The sequence below is a fragment of the Bos grunniens genome, chromosome 2 (genome assembly GCF_055505025.1).
Source record: "Bos grunniens cultivar Pamir isolate PY7600 chromosome 2, Bosgru_T2T1.0, whole genome shotgun sequence".
In the NCBI taxonomy this organism is placed as follows: domain Eukaryota; kingdom Metazoa; phylum Chordata; class Mammalia; order Artiodactyla; family Bovidae; genus Bos; species Bos grunniens.
In genome coordinates this window covers 109624277-109640349 of record NC_141166.1, presented here as the reverse complement: position 1 = coordinate 109640349, position 16073 = coordinate 109624277, and the positions used below count along the sequence as shown (strand labels likewise).

The 16073-nt window shown below is 37.5% G+C and overlaps 1 protein-coding gene and 1 non-coding gene across 3 annotated transcripts; one reads left to right on the top strand and one right to left on the bottom strand.

The window, feature by feature from the left end:
* The first annotated feature begins 368 nt into the window (after window positions 1-368).
* On the top strand, window positions 369-13025 carry SPC25 (SPC25 component of NDC80 kinetochore complex). Of its 2 annotated transcripts, none has more exons than XM_086356522.1 (7): window positions 369-575; window positions 1590-1742; window positions 1847-1912; window positions 7112-7258; window positions 8706-8810; window positions 10678-10776; window positions 12685-13025. In XM_086356522.1, the coding sequence occupies exons 2-7, from the start codon at window positions 1604-1606 to the stop codon at window positions 12807-12809; spliced, it is 681 nt and encodes a 226-aa protein (XP_086212648.1). In that variant the 5' UTR covers window positions 369-575; window positions 1590-1603; the 3' UTR covers window positions 12810-13025. The 2 variants fall into 2 exon arrangements, with proteins under 2 accessions (XP_086212648.1, XP_086212658.1); XM_086356532.1 differs by having other exon boundaries at window positions 403-613.
* On the bottom strand, window positions 10290-10392 carry LOC147378487 (U6 spliceosomal RNA). The gene has a single exon (XR_015153508.1). It is a non-coding gene; the product is annotated as a U6 spliceosomal RNA (small nuclear RNA).
* Window positions 13026-16073: the final 3048 nt, after the last annotated feature.

The window sequence follows — 16073 nt, the reverse complement described above, 5'->3', positions numbered from 1 at the left end:
CTGGAGTGGGTTGCCATTTCCTTCTCCAGGGAATCTTCTCAACCCAGGGATCGAACCTGGGTGACCCGCACTGCAGGCAGACGCTTTACCGTCTGAGCCACCAGGGAAGCCTTAGTTTTATTTAAGCTACCTGTAGCATTAAAGAAAAGGCTATATACTTGGCAACAGAATACAATTAAAGTTCAATATTTATATTTTTTTTGCGGAAACCTTTATCTGAAAAGGATGAATGGCCAGTCAGGCGAGTCCTCCAGGAGCTGTAATACTTTTCTGAAGTAGAGCTGACGAGGTCGGCTGTTCTCAAAAAAAGAACTACCAATCCCAGAATGCCATTTTCTCTATTTTTCTCGCGAGAATCCCAGAGGGCTAGCTCAACCAATCCCTTCATGAAAGAGCCTACGCTATAAGCCAATAAGAAGGCGTATGGGAGCCCAAAGGCGGGAGGCGGAAGGCGCCTTAGGTTTGAAATAGGAAAGCTGGCTTGGCTGCGGCAGCGCATTTTGGAGTTCGGCTGTTGATTGAGATCGATTCAGGTCTTGTGGGGCAGGTGGCCGGGCTCAGGCCTGCCGGAGAAGGTGGGAATTGAGCTGGGCTCCGAAACCCGCCTGTCGCGGTAGGGGAAAGTGGGTTTGGAGGCGGAATGCGTATTTTGGGGGCGGAGTCTGAAATGTACCTCTTGTTGCTGTTTAGGGAGCAGAATGGGCAGCCACAAGGCAGAAGGGTTTGGGGTTTCACCGAAGACAAGTCTGCGAATTTTCTGAGGAGATTTTATGTCATTGGGAAGGTTGTAGCGTTACAGAAAACCGATGGGACCTGGGATCTTAGATCCTTTCACAGGGGAGGAACTGAGGCCGGGAAAGTCGAGGTTACTTGTACAGGTCCTGGACTAAACCTACTAAACTGTCCTCCAGTTTCCATTTTACTGCCACCTGCCCTGATCTGGAGGTGGAGGAGGAAGGAGTGTAGATAAGTGGGATCTTACCCCATGATACGGGCTGTGCCTTCCGGGACCTGGCAATCCAGGCCGGAATCAAAAGGGTCAGAGTTGGAAGGAGTCTAAGCAGTCCCCAACTTTACTTGTGAGAAAACGGAGGCAGAGTCATATTTCCCAGGGTCAGAGTGAGTATTGCGTGGGGATAACAGTCATTGCTACTAATGAATTCCTAGGGAGTGATGGTGTTCTGATTTCCTGCTGCACCTATACCATAGTTAAGTTTCGGTGGCTTGATAGGCCCTGGGATATTTAGAGTTAAAAGTAAGTTGCTATGGGAGTAGGGGTTTAAGGGATGCACATTACCCTGTCAACAAGGATTTACTGTATAGCACGGTAGATTGAAATCTTGTAATAAACTATAATGGAATCGAGTAGAAAAATAGAATATAGATATATATATGACTGAATCACTTTGTTGTACACCTAAAACTGACACAGTATTGTAAATAAACTATACTTCAGTGTATTAAAGAAAGTAAGCTGCTAACCATTTTCTAGCAAATATCAAACTGCAAAAATATACTTGACTAAAATACGTGGCTGATATGGTTTCAGTAACTTAAAAAATACAAAGTGTGTCCTATTTGTTTTGTAGCCTTGTCTTACAAAATGGTAGAGGATGAACTGGCACTATTTGATAAAAGCATAAATGAATTTTGGAATAAATTCAAAAGTACTGTCAGTGACACCTCCTGTCAGATGGTGGGACTAAGAGAAACCTACAAGGACTCCATTAAAGCATTTGCAGGTACCTATATTTAACTCATAACATGCTGTTATTCTTTGTTGTTCTTGTCTGTTTTTTAGTGTAATTTCAGCTGAATTGAAACTTCAACTCCTTTCCTCTTTCAGAAAAGCTGTCTGTGAAATTAAAGGAAGAAGAACGGATGGTTGAAATGTTTCTGGAATATCAAAATCGTATGTGACAAACTGTAGAAATAGATCATAGAGTTTTTTTAGATTAAACATCTTCAGAAAATCCCTCATACAAGTAAAACAGTGTGTTTATATATATCAGTTCAGTTCAATCGCTCAGTTGTGTCCCACTCTTTGCAACCCCATGGACTGCAGCATGCCAAGCTTTCTTGTCCATCACCAACTCCCAGAGCTTGCTCAAACTCATGTCCATCGAGTCGGTGATGCCATCCAACCATCTCATCCTCTGTCATCCCCTTCTCCTCGTGCCTTCAGTATTTCCCAGCATCAGGGTCTTTTCCAGTGAGTCAGTTCTTTGTATGAGGTGGTCAAAGTATTGGAGCTTCAGCTTGAACATCAGTCCTTCCAATGAACACCCAGTCCACCTTTAGGATGGACTGGTTGTATCTCCTTGCAGTCCAAGGGACTCTCAAGAGTCTTCTCCAATACCACAGTTCAAAAGCATCAATTCTTTGGCGCTCAGCTTTCTTTATGGTCCAACTCTTATATATATATATACACACACACACACACACACATATATATATATATATATATGTATGTATGTATGTATATGTATATACAGCTTCCCTGGGGGCTTAGTGGTAAAGAATTTGCCTGCCAATGCAGAAGTAACAAGAGAAGTGGGTTCAATCTCTGGGTTGGGAAGATCCCCTGGAGGAGGAAATGGCAACCCACTCCAGTATTCTTGCCTGGAAAATTCCAGAGGAGCCTGGCAGGCTGCAGTCCATGGGGTCATAAAGAGTTGGACTGAACACACATGCACACAATCCAGCTTAATAAATACAACATCCTATGTTATACCTTCCTCTTCTCTCACCTTCTAGAACTAATCTGTCAGTATTTTACTTTAGTACTGAGGTTTTGAATGTTATATATGTGGCAGCATTTTGTATTAATATGTATTCTGTCCCCTTTTCACTTAGCATTTGCTCCTGAGATTCATCTTCACTGATGTATAAGTGCCCATATTTTTGAAAAATGGTTTCACAGACTAGAATACAAAATCAGTACATGTTCATCACACTGATGTATAAATGCCCATGTTTTTTTAAAATGAGTTTCGCAACTTTGAAAAACTAGTTCTCTCAGCTCTTTGGTTGTAGGTTTAAAATCTGACAGTTTTTCTCTCTATATTTTTATTGCTCCTGCCTTTCAATGGCACCCCACTCCAGTACTCTTGCCTGGAAGATCCCATGGATGGAGGAGCCTGGTAGGCTGCAGTCCATGGGGTCGCGAAGAGTCGGACACGACTGAGCGACTTCACTTTCACTTTTGACTTTCCTGCATTGGAGAAGGAAATGGCAACCCACCCCAGTGTTCTTGCCTGGAGAATCCCAGGGACAGGGGAGCCTGGTGGGCTGCCGTCTATGGGGTCACACAGAGTCGGACACGACTGAAGCAACTTAGCAGCAGATTGTCCAGAGTAGATTAGCAGCTTTTACTGAATTCTCACACACAGACCATAGGCTTGTAGCCACAGGCCAAAATCCACTGGAGATACTAAATTTTGCCAAACCATGTTTTGAACACTGTCACATCAGAGTGTCTTTACATGGGACGCATGTACTTAATGTGCTACAGTCCCTGATTGTTTCTTCTGCTTTGCTTTGCCTTGACCACTTATTATCTGGCCCCTGAAGGCATGTGATTTTGGAACTCCTGGGAGGCTGTTATAGGAGACTTCTACCCAGGTCCACTTTCTTAGCTGCCCTGAAGCTTCCATGCTTTTTTACTGCTTCTCATTCCCTCTGTAACTAGCAGCAGGAAGGAAAAGCACACAATCCTTCGAATGTTAGAATAAAAACATTCCTATACATGGTATTTATGTACCACTTACTAGCTTAAAATTTTTCATACCATCATTAGATACCCTAATCCTGTGGGGTAAATAAATGGGACAGCCATTGTTAAACTTGTGTTTTGTTGTTCAGTTGCTCAGTCGTGCCTGACTCGGCAACCCCATGAACTGCAGTGTGCTACGTTTCCCTGTCCTTCCCCATCTTCAGGAGCTTGCTCAAACTCATGTCCATTGAGTCGGTGATGCCATCCAACCATCTCATCCTCTGTCATCCTCTTCTCCTGCCTTCAATCTTCCCAACATCAGGGTCTTTTCTAATGAGTCGGCGCTTTGCATCAGGTGGCCAAAATACTTGCTTTACAACTGAGGAAAAGAGGACCCACAGTTGTGATTGAATCAAGGTCCTCGGGTAACAGCTGAGAAGCCAGGGGGGCACTGAGAACTTTTGGCATTTACATCTGCATCTCTTTTGCAGTAAAATTCTACTTAATTATCCTTAAAAAGTAGCATTTTTCTTTCTGGTAATTCTGATAAGATGTTTATTTTTAAATTATGTCTTACATAATCTGATCATGTCCACAAAGTCTTAGAAAATACAGAATAGTGTGTAATTGGTATGTTTATTGCTTTATTTGCATTTCTGTGATTACTGAGTTTAAATTATCTTTTGTATTTGTTAATCATCTTCATTTTGTGTTTCCTTTGTTCATTCCTTTGTCCTTTTCTTTCAAATTTATATTTGTGTCTTCTTTAGATTAAGAATAGTAACCTTTGTTGAGAGAGGATAGTTTAATGGCTAAAAGCATGACCTTTGAAGTTAAGACCAAAGTTTGAATCCAGGTCTTACTGTTCATTGCATTCTAGCAGGTAAAGCTGTGAGCAAGTTTTTGAACTGCTGAGATTTCTTTTTCTTCTTCTTTGTTTTAATTGAAGTTATGGTTAGTTTACAGGGTGTTAGTTTCAGGTATACAGAAAAGTGATTAAGTTATATATACATATTTATTGTTTTTCAGATTTTTTTCCCTTACAGGTTATTACAAAATATTGAGTAGAGTTCCCTGTGCTATACAGCAGGTCCTTGTTGATTATCTGTTTTATATATATATTAGGTTTTTTTCTTTTAAAAAAGAGTAAGACGTCCATCATAGTTGTATTATTGTGAAACGTGAGTAAATTTATATAAATATAAGAGCAAGTATCTAGCTTATAGTAGAGTTTTTATATTTATTTGATTCAAATATAAGTTTGTCTGCTTGCCTGCCTTTCTCTTCAATTTCCTTTTGCCTTCAAGTAAAAAGATCTTTCCCCGTATAGTTAATTTTATATTCACAGATACTGCCTTTTAGGTTTCATAAAGTTTCATTTTACATTTAAATATATAATTTAAATGTGGATTTTATTTTGGATTTCAGCACTGTTTGGGGAACAGTCTACCTCTTGATTTATGATATTTATCCTAGTAATTTCCTAAATATACCCATATTTGTTTGTGATCTTTTGTTTGTTTAACTGAGTTGTAGTCAACTACTGCACCACTATTGTGTTAATGCTGTCACAGTCACAGTTGTTGAATCTGATAGGGCAAGTCCCTTTTCTTACTATTTTCTCTCCATATTTCCTAGCTGTTCTCACCTGTGTAATTACTTCTGTTGGATCTTCCCTTTCTCTTCCCTCCAAATTCCACTGGGGCTTTATTAAACACAGAAATGGGTTTGGGAAATATTTTCATCTTTATAATATTTAGAAGCTTAAAATGTCTCTCCATATAACTGGGTCAAATGTATGCCTGAGACAAGTTTTGCATTTTTTTCCTTACAAAGCCTGCATATATCTTGATCTAGATTATTCCTGAATGTCTTGATTTCCACCTTCCTTCTTCCGTTCAGTCAGTTGAGTTCAGTTACTCAATCTTGTCTGACTCTTTGTGACCCTGTGGATTGCAGCATGCCAGGCTTCCCTGTCCATCACCAACTCCCAGACCCTACTCAAACTCATGTCCATTGAGTCAGTGATGCCATCCAACCATCTCATCCTCTGTCATTCCTTTCTCCTCCTGCCTTCAGTCTTTCCCAGCATCAGGGTCTTTTCCAGTAAGTTAGTTCTTCACATCAGGTGGCCAAAGTATTGAAGTGTAAGCCTTAGCATCAGTCCCTCCAATGAATATTCAGAACTGATTTCCTTTAGGATTGACTGGTTTGATCTCCTTGCAGTCCAAGGGACTCTCAAGAGTCTTTTCCAACACCACAGTTCAAAAGCATCAATTCTTTGGCACTCAGCTTTCTTTATAGTTCAGTTCTCACATCCTGATTTGGAACCAGTCTGTTGTTCCATGTCCAGTTCTAACTGTTGCTTCCTGACCTGCATACAGATTTCTCAGGAGGCGGGTCAGGTAGTCTGATATTCCCATCTCTAAGAATTTTCCAGTTTGTTGTGATCCACACAGTCAAAAGCTTTGGCGTAGTCAATAAAGCAGAAGTAGATGTTTTTCTGGAATTCTCGCCTTTTCTATGATCCAACGGATGTTGGCGATTCGATCTTTGGTTTCTCTGCCTTTTCTAAATCCAGCTTGACTATCTGGAAGTTCACGGTTCACGTACTGTTGAAGCCTGGCTTGGAGAATTTTGAGCATTACTTTGCTAGCGTGTGAGATGAGTGCAATTATGTGGTAGTTTGAACATTCTTTGGCATTGCCTTTCTTTGGTATTGGAATGAAAACAGACCTTTTCCAGTCCTGTGGCCACTGCTGAGTTTTCCAAATTTGCTAGCATATTGAGCGCAGCATTTTAACAGCATCATCTTTTAGGATTTGAAATAGCTCAGCTGGAATTCTATCACCTCCACTAGCTTTGTTCATAGTTATGTTTCCTAAGGCCCACTTGACTTAACATCCAGTATGTCTGGCTCTAGGTAAGTGATTACATCATCGTGGTTATCTGGGTCATGAAGATCTTTTTAATATAGTTCTGTATATTCTTCCTTCTTCACTGCCTCCTTACCTTCCTCTCTTCCTCTCTCCTTTCTTCTATCACTTTGGTATATTTCAGAATAAAAGCCATCTTTAGAGTTTGTTCATCTTTGGTGGTGTTTTCCTTATGTACTTATTTGAAGGGGAGAGCTGCAAAGGTCATGATCTGATTTTGTATTTGTTGGTTTAATTTAGCATTCTCATTTAAAAATGCATTTTTTGTCTGCTCATTTTTGTTTTCAAAGACAAATAGAAAAGGATAAAGATTCTTGTTCTTTTATGGTTTTTTAATCGTCAGGAAATGCTTATCAATTAAAACATTAATTTTGTGAAAGTCAGTATTTTGCTCTTTTTATAGATACATGTTGATGAGCAAAGCATATAGATTCTAGCTAATACTTTGTGCTTCTTACAGAAATCTGCAGACAGAATAAGCTCATTCAAGAGAAAAAAGAGAATTTATTAAAGTTGATTGCTGAAGTAAAAGACAAAAAACAGGAAGTGGAGGCACTGACTGCAAATATCCAGGATCTTAAGGAAGAATATGCTAGGAAGAAGGAAAGTAAGTTTCCAGTTGTACAGGTGTTTAAAACAATCTAAATTTCAAAGTAGTGATGGCTCACAATTATGTACATTTTGCCTTCTCCCCAGTTCATTGCCAGCAGTAGCTAACATACTTTAAGGCCATAGCTAGTCATTCATCTCTCTCTGTAAGGTGTCTGTGAAGTTTGCTAAGTGGGTTTCATTTTCCTTCTTTTGCTTAAAGAACCTTTTTTTTCTGTCTTTTAAAAAATTTATTTAGTTTTAATTAAAGGAAGTTGCTTTACAGTATTGTGTTGGTTTCTGCCAAACATCAACATGAATCAGCCATAGGTATACCAGCGTCCCTCCCTAATGACCCTCCCTCACACCTCCCGCATTCCACCCCTGTAGGTTGTTACAGAGCCCCAGTTTGAGTTCCCTGAGGCATAACAGCAATTCCTATTGGCTGTCTATTATACATATGGTAATGTATGTTTCCATGTTACTCTCTCCATATATCCCACCCTGTCCTTCCTAACCCTCCTCTTGTCCATAAATCTGTCTCCATTGCTTCCCTGCAAATAATTTCATCAGTACCATCTTTCCAGATTCCATATATATGCATTAATGAAGACTGATCCTTTTGATTTCTAATAGAACCAGAGAATAATGAAATTGAGTTTCATTATTGTGGGAGTTTAATTAAGCAGAGTGGGAGACAGTTTCACTAAATAAGATTTGCCTGGGAGAAACCATTGTGTAATTTATGCAACAGATTCATTGATCACGCATCCTCTGCCAGGAACTATTAAGCGTGTTCTTCATACTGTAAAGCCTCTTTGTCTAAGACTTTTATATTTTTTTTAAAAAGCTGCTTCTTTTAGATAGAAGACTTGTTTGCCCATAAATGAAATAATCAATTCTAAAATCTCTTGAATATAGCAAAGTTAGTTTCTTGAATGCTTTTTCTTATAGAGTTTGTGTACGAATCGACATTATTTTTTTCAACTCTTAAGTATTGCTTAGGGAATATTGCTTTAACTTTTGAAGAAAAGTTTTAAACTAGCATGAAATAACGCTGATTTCCTATTTAAAATAATAGAATATTTTTCCAGTGAAGCAACTGATACATTTTTGGCTAACTAAAAAAAGCGAAATGGTGTACAAGAAGTCTTTCTGTTTCTCTGCTGCTTGCAAGTCCTTGGCCTATTTATTCATGCTGCTTTATAATAAAATAGAACAAAACTTATTCCTCTTAATACTGGTGTGTATTTTTTCATGCAGTTTTTCCTTCCAGCTTAAATGAACAGAAGCCCCTTTTACTACTTGGTGGAGATAGAAAGTGTAGTAAATGTAAATGTAAGCTGATTTATTTGCCTGGTATCATTTTTATGGTTGTTTAAAAGTTTTTTAAAATTAGTTAAAAGAATATTAACTGAATGTTATTTAAAATATTCTATACTCATTGTATGTGTTTTTAATCATAGCTATTTCCACTGCTAACAAAGCTAATGAAGAGAGGTTGAAAAGGCTACAGAAATCTGCAGACTTGTATAAAGATCGACTTGGACTAGAAATTCGAAAAATTTATGGTTAGTATATTAATGTAAGTAAAACATAGGATATTTGAAAAGTCTGTCTTAAGTAGAAAAGAATCTTTAAAATATTTTCAGCTAAGATTGTTAACACACATTGTTAACTTTTTAAACAGTAAGAAAAAATTACAAAACTTTTATCACCCTAATGTAATTACTCTTGCCTTGGTTATTTATCATCCAGTATTTTAGTAAATGTATTTTAGGCATGGTTGCCAGCATGCAAAAAATTTTTTTGTTCCTTGTTCTTACTGGTATTGTATGATTAGTATTTCTCTAATTGCTATAGCCTTCATAATGGTAATTTTAACATAGTGGTATAATAATTCATTCCATAAGTGTAGCTTAATTTATTCAGTCTTTTATCTATTGTTTAACTTATATATTACTCTAAGTTTAACACTTGGATTTTACATTTTTCAGTTTTAGATATACTATAGTGGACATACATAGACTTCTCCATTTGGGGGCACAATTTTCATGAAATTCCCAGAGATGAATTACTGAGTTAAAGCATAGGAATATTTCTGCCACTGTTACATATATATGTGTCAATTTATAGAAATACTTATGGTGTTGGGAGTCCCCAAGATTACATTCTGTTTTGGTGATTTCACTAGAAAGATTTACAAGACTCAGGGTGGCTCAGATTTATGGCAGTGAAAGGATGTGAAACAAAATCAGCCCAAAGGAAAAAGTCACGTGGGGCAAAATCTAAAGGAAACAAGTTTTCAAGAGCCTTAAGCCAGTGGACTCACACAGGATGTGGTTAATCCCTTCAGCATCGAATTGTGACAGTACATGTGAAGTGGTGTCTACCAGGGAACCTCATTAGAGACTCTGGAAGCTTGGCCAGGTTTTGCTTGGACTTCACCCCAGGAATTATTTGCATTGCTGATTTTGCTGTATCCTTTCACTGTTATCATAGCTCTGAGTACAACCAGTGGTGAGCCCCAGGAATCCTCCTAGTGAATTTTCAAACCTGTAGTAGGCTTGGGGATCTCTGATCCCCCAGACAAGGACCAGTCTTGCAAGCAGATCTTTTCTGGGGATAGAAGTCTCAGGCCTGCTAGGTCAACTATTTATGCAATCTGTGTATAATGTAAAGAGTACCCATTTCATTGTTATTTGTGCCAGAATTGTAGTTTCTTTTTAAAGTTTTTTGGTTTATTTTATTATCTGGCAGTTGATAAGATAATAGAAACTTTTAAAAATTACATTTCTTTGATTATTAATGAAAATGTGACCATTTTCCCCATTTATTTACTAATTATACTTCTTTCTTAAATTGGACCCTCTATTCATCAATCTGTTTGCCTTAGTTTTGGTGTTTTTCCTATCTGTCAGAATGAGTTTTTAATACAAAATATTAACCTTTGCTTAGAGGAGAACATAAAGACCAGCTCTGAACTTTTTAAAAAATTTTATTTAGTTTGAATTGGGGGACAACTGCTTTACAATATTGTGTTGGTTTCTAAAAATATGGAACGCTTCATAAATTTACATGTTATCTTTTCACAGGGATGATGCTAATCTTCTCTGTATCATTCCAGTTTTAGTGTATGTGCTACTGAAGCAAGCGTAGCTCTGAACTTTTGATCCGTTGGTCTTTAAGTTTATCTTCACTGTTATCCTGAGGTGCTTTTTTGTGTTTTGTTTAGTTTTGTCTCAAAACCACTTTTAAAGCTTTAAAATTATTTTTAGATTTAAAGTAGAAGTTTCTCATAGTCCTCAAAATCAGGAAATACTGTTTTATAGCAGTGTAGATATTAATCAGAGATGGAGGGAAGAAAGCTCATCTCAACTGAGAGCTTTGGCACAATAAAATAATTCTCATACTAAATAATTTAATCCCTTTTTTAAGGTGATAAATTGCAGTTTATATTCACTGATATTGACCCTAAGCATCCTGATCGCCCATTTATGTTTTCCCTATGCCTAAACGAAGCAAGGGACTATGAAGGTAAGTACTCCTATCTCTTAACTGGTATTTAAGATTGGCATCCTGGAATGTTATTTGACTTAGAACATAAAGTAACGTGAAGGCAAGTAATATTCCCACAAGCTGTTGCTTTCTTTTCCAGTCTTGCTTCTTGTGATATTGTCTTCTAAAGGCAATGACTATAGTTTTGATTTATAGATAGTATCCAGGAACCTTAATAAGTAACTTCTTTTCCGGATGGCACAGTGCCACAATGGCTGAAAGACTTAAAAGACCAGCGATCACTGTATTTCATACGCAAGTTTGAATTATGCTCTTAGAGAACTTTAAGCTAAAGCTATAAAGGATATGACTGCCTAAATGTGAATATTGTATGTGATCTAAGTAGATGATTTTCAATTTGAATGTGATAGTTTCCCAAAAATAAATTTTAAAATATCCTATCCTGAAAATCCCAAATGTTGATAATTTTGCCTCGTTACTGATTCTGCAGTGATCCAGAAAGGTCTTTAATGTGTGGGAAGTTATATGTTCGGCAATAGTGTGAACAAAAAGAATGGAAATTTATTTCTCTCTTTTTATTATTCTAATGTTAAGGATTCTAAAATAATCCTTAACTTACTGGAATTCAGAAAAATGGTTCTTAGCTCTTTATACCTGTGTCCTCAAAGTATTTGTATTAATAGCAGATGGACACTCAGGAAAACGGCTGAGTTGGCTCCCTGATGTGACTTAGTGACTCGAATTTATAGTTTAGGAATGTACTTCAAGTACAAATGTTTGTTTGTTTTTTTCTCTCTCAAGGTAAATATCTTCTAATCTGATGGTGTGTATCAAGCCATCTATAGGAGCCATGTATTGATGATTAAAATCAAAAGTGTAGTCTTTGGTAAAGGTACATGGACTAGAGATTTTGAGCACTCTAAAATTAATTGTTTTCTTAGCAAATTTAGCCTTCCTAGTAGCCTTTACCTAGGGATAATTGATAATTCAAATAAATAAAAATGGAATTGTGACCAAAAATAAATAAATAAAAAGTAAATCCCAAAACCTCCTACCTAGCTTCTCAGTTTTCTCTAAATTGGATAGCCTCTCTTGTTATATAGTGTTATAGTATTTGATAATGTATTAAAATAGAGTCTACAGTATAAATTTGGGACCAGGTACTCTTTGCTGTTCTTTCTCTGCTTTGGTCATGGGCCTTGTTTCCCAAGCAGTCTCTGCCAAAGAACTGGGAATCTGACAGGCTTCAATTTCTTCTTGGACAAAGGGCAAGCCTGATGGTAGAGAAAGTTGAATCATTCCTTTCCTTCGACCACCTTCACAGGAGACTTGCTCCTAGTACGTACCAGCTGGTGCAACTGCATGTGAGGGCCATACTGTTAGCTGTGACTTTGAGTCCCATTTGGCCATGTAAATACAACTTTGGGAATAGCAGCTACATTTTCTAATGATCCCCATTTCAGTTGTAAAACAGCAGATATTTCTTTCCATAGTTGTCAGTTATTAAGGGTTGGCGTTGAAAGTTGTTCTTTTGACCAAGTGGTCAGAAATTAGATTTGAGGCCAAATTTTCACAGAAAACTGACAACAGTTTAAAAAAAAATACTGTTAAAATAGTTTAAATAGTTAAAATGTATGGGAAAGATGATAGGAAATGTATCTGCCTTCTGTTCTGTATCTCTGAGCTCTTCAATCCTTGATTACCATCTGTTTGAAACAAGATTGTAGTATTTAATATTTGAATATTTAGAGATTAAACAAAGCAAAGGTCCAAAAGATAGTTAGGATATGAAAATCAAGTTTGTGTGTCATTCTGTGCTGAAAGCATTTCAGGAAAATGGAATTGAACCGACTTGAATCATATGAGAGCGTCTAAGTTACGAATACATCTCTTCTAAAAATATTGTCTCTTTTTTTTTCCTTCTAGTGTCAGATAGTGCTCCTCATCTTGAGTGCCTCGCAGAATTTCAAGAAAAAGTAAGGCAGACCAACAATTTTTCAGCTTTTCTTGCCAACGTTCGGAAAGCTTTTACTGCCCTGGTTTATAATTAACATATACACAGTGTATAAAAACCGTTATCCCTTTGTATTTCTCTTTTTTGAAAAACTGTCATTATTTGGTGTTTGTCTATAATCTTTATTTTTGTAACATTTCTATGTGCTGATTTTTGTCAATTATTTTAATTAAAATCTTGGGAAAGAAGGTTTAAGTCAAGCTATTAGAAGTCATGGATCAGTAATAATAAAAAATGAAGGGAGTGAATCCAACCTGTGGTTTGCAATTTCTAAAATGTACTTCACAGAGTAAATGCTATCATCCTAATGTCTTAAAGGAAGGAATGTTTTATCTTAAACCAAGAGGGATCTACAGTTAAAGGACAAATCTTTGTACCAGAAGAAAGTTGTGTTCTAAAATATCTAGAAAAGGATCTAATTTTGAAAATCCAAATGTAGAAAATTCATAAGCAATTTCCATTTTGTAATATTTATACTGGTTAGTTGTGGTCTAGACATATATTTGACATCTTTGGAGTCTATTCAGTACAGACTACAACTCAATCAGTTTTCTTCTAGAATTTCATTTTTGTCACTATTTTTTCCTTATAAATTTGGTTGTGTTTAGGTCTGCTGGCTTTAGTAGAAGCCACATACTACTGTCTCAGGATATCTTGGGCACGCCTAAAAGCCATGGAGCAGTGGCCTCCATGTTTCTAGCTACTTCTGGCTTCCCCTTGCTGTCTGGTGGGGGAGGTTAAGCCAGTTGTCTAGCCAGGGCTGGAGGGAGCTTCAGAGCACTATCCCTCAGTTGGCTCTCATGTCTAGGACTTGGCTCAGGGTTCTGCTCACCATCGTATAGCAGTGGAATTTATCTAAATGCTGTGGGCCAGTGGGAATGTTATTACTCAGCCATCCCCAGTGTGCAGACCAACTTTTAGGCACCACTGATTGATACTGTCTCTGCAGAGATGAAAGGCTGATAAACTGCCCTGGAGATTAGAGTGTGTGGTACAAATAATCATCTTATCCTGTCTTAGCATGGGCTTGGCTAAAGGAATATTTTAACAGGCAGTTCAGTGAGCAGACTATCCAGTTTTCCTAGGCAAACATTCACATTTGGCTTTATTTTGTAATATACCTACATTTAAATGAGTATAGAAAGCCATATCAAAACCCAGCTTTGGTTTTTATGGACTTGGCTTGGTTTGGAGTTTATATAAGCAGGATCCATTTCTTAGCTGTTTCTCCTGGGTTAAGATTCCATGGGAAGAACCCCAGCAATTTCAAGTTCATCTCAATCTCTGAACCAATCACTGGTGATCAGAAGAGTAAAGTATATACATTGGATTAGGTTAGCTCCTCGGGAAACCCAGGTCTGGAAGTGGATAAGCACGATAACTGAGCTAAGAGTAGGGATGTTATTCTTTAAATGGAAATAAACACTAAATGTTTAACATAAAAAAGATAGCAGGTGACTATTATAGTGAGTACATATTTACTGAATTCCCTGCTTGAAATATATCAACAAGGAACAAAACATTTTTTCATTAAAACTAGAGAAAAACCACATATCCTACCACAAATTCTGGATATAATGTTTTGAACCATAGAGTGAAAAGGCACCAGGCATTGATTCTGAAAGATCTTTTTTACCTGCAAGGTAGAGAAATGAAGATTGGGGATGAGAGACTTAATGGGAAACTCTCCGCTTAGATCCATTTCTCTTCAAGGACCACCATTCTTCACTTCTAACTGGGGGTCCATCTAGTCAAAGCTATGGTTTTTCCAGTAGTCATGTCCAGATGTGAGAGTTGGACTATGAAGAAGATTGAGCGCCAAAGAATTAATGCTTTCAAACTCTGGTGCTCGAAAAGACTTGAGAGTCCCTTGGACTGCAAGGAGATCAAACCAGTTAATCCTAAAGAAAATCAACCCTGAATATTCATTGGAAGGACTGATGCTGAAGCTGAAGCTCCAATACTTAGGCCACCTGATGCGAAGAGCCAACTCACTGGAAGAGACCTTGTTGCTGGGAAAGATTGAGGACAGGAGGAAAAGGGGGTGACAGGATGAGATGTTTGGATGGCATCATTCACTCAATGGACATAAGTTTGAGCAAACTCCAGGAGATAATGAACAGGGAACCTGGTGTGTTACAGTCCATGGAGTTGCAAAGAGTGGGACACAACTGAGCAACTGAACAATAATGACAAGCTTAAATTTTAAAGTTTAAAGCACATTATGAAAATTGTGCTTTGAATGGTTAAGAACACATAAGAAAGGGAAACCAAGCTAGTCCATTAAACTTCCTCTATCCATTTTATTTAGGATGGTATGTTGTAAAAACAAAATAATAGTTTTCAGCATTTAAAACTTTCCTGATACAGAAATAAAGCACAAGATACAAGATACAAAATACAATTTCTTAAATGGGAAAGAAATATGCCTAAGTAGTAAAACCAATTGAAATGGAATCTCAATGGGGTACACTAACCTATTCCACATTTTGTAATAAAGTGGAACAAGACCTCTAAAATTAAACTCAATCACTAAGTTAAAAAAACAGAATCAGCACAAAATCTGCTAAAATGTCTTACTAATGGGTTTAAAGTTTTGATTTCCCATCTAATGAGGATTAGAAAGTGTTGCTTCTCTTCCAGTTCAGAGGATTCTGATACAGAGACGATTAGTTATACCTTAATTTGTGTACCGTGACAGTGAATTGCCTGTTTAGCTATAAAGCTAGCATAGTATCTTTCCAGGGGCTCAGTGGTAAAGAATCCGCCTGCTAACGCAGAAGAAGGAGACATGGGTTCTGTCCCTGGGTTGGGAAGATCCCCTGGAGGAGGAAATTCAACCCACTCTGGTATTCTTGCCTGGAAAATTTCACGGACGGGGAGCTTGGTGGGCTACAGTCCATGGGGTGGCAACAAAGTTGGACATGAACAACTGAGCAAAATAGCATAGTAGCTAACATACAGTAGAAACTTAATACGTAGTTGTCAATGTTGAACACATTTCCAGACTCAGTAGAAAATTATTTAATGGGAAATTTAAATTACACCTTTGAAAAGGAGCTGACATGCTCGGTAATACCTACAGGCATGTTGCTGAGATGTCCAGCAATTTTTAACAGGTAAAGACAGCTGTATAGGTAATTCTTGAAAAAATGGCAAGCTAATCGAGAACAAGACTCTGAATAAAGACAAGGGTTTCATCTATGTAGAAAAAGAGTCTTGTCAATTAAGTAAGTAAACTGGAGAGTATGCAAGCTATTTTGAATCAGCTCCTTTCATAGTATTGTTAAACATGTTGTGT

Excerpts from the sequence above, each read along its gene's own strand:
- SPC25 (XM_086356522.1), top strand. The coding sequence starts at position 1,604 with ATGGTAGAGGATGAACTGGCACTATTTGATAAAAGCATAAATGAATTT. Across the intron at positions 1,913-7,111 it reads GTTTCTGGAATATCAAAATC|AAATCTGCAGACAGAATAAG; the intron begins GTATGTGACAAA and ends TGCTTCTTACAG. Across the intron at positions 10,777-12,684 it reads CGAAGCAAGGGACTATGAAG|TGTCAGATAGTGCTCCTCAT; the intron begins GTAAGTACTCCT and ends TTTTCCTTCTAG.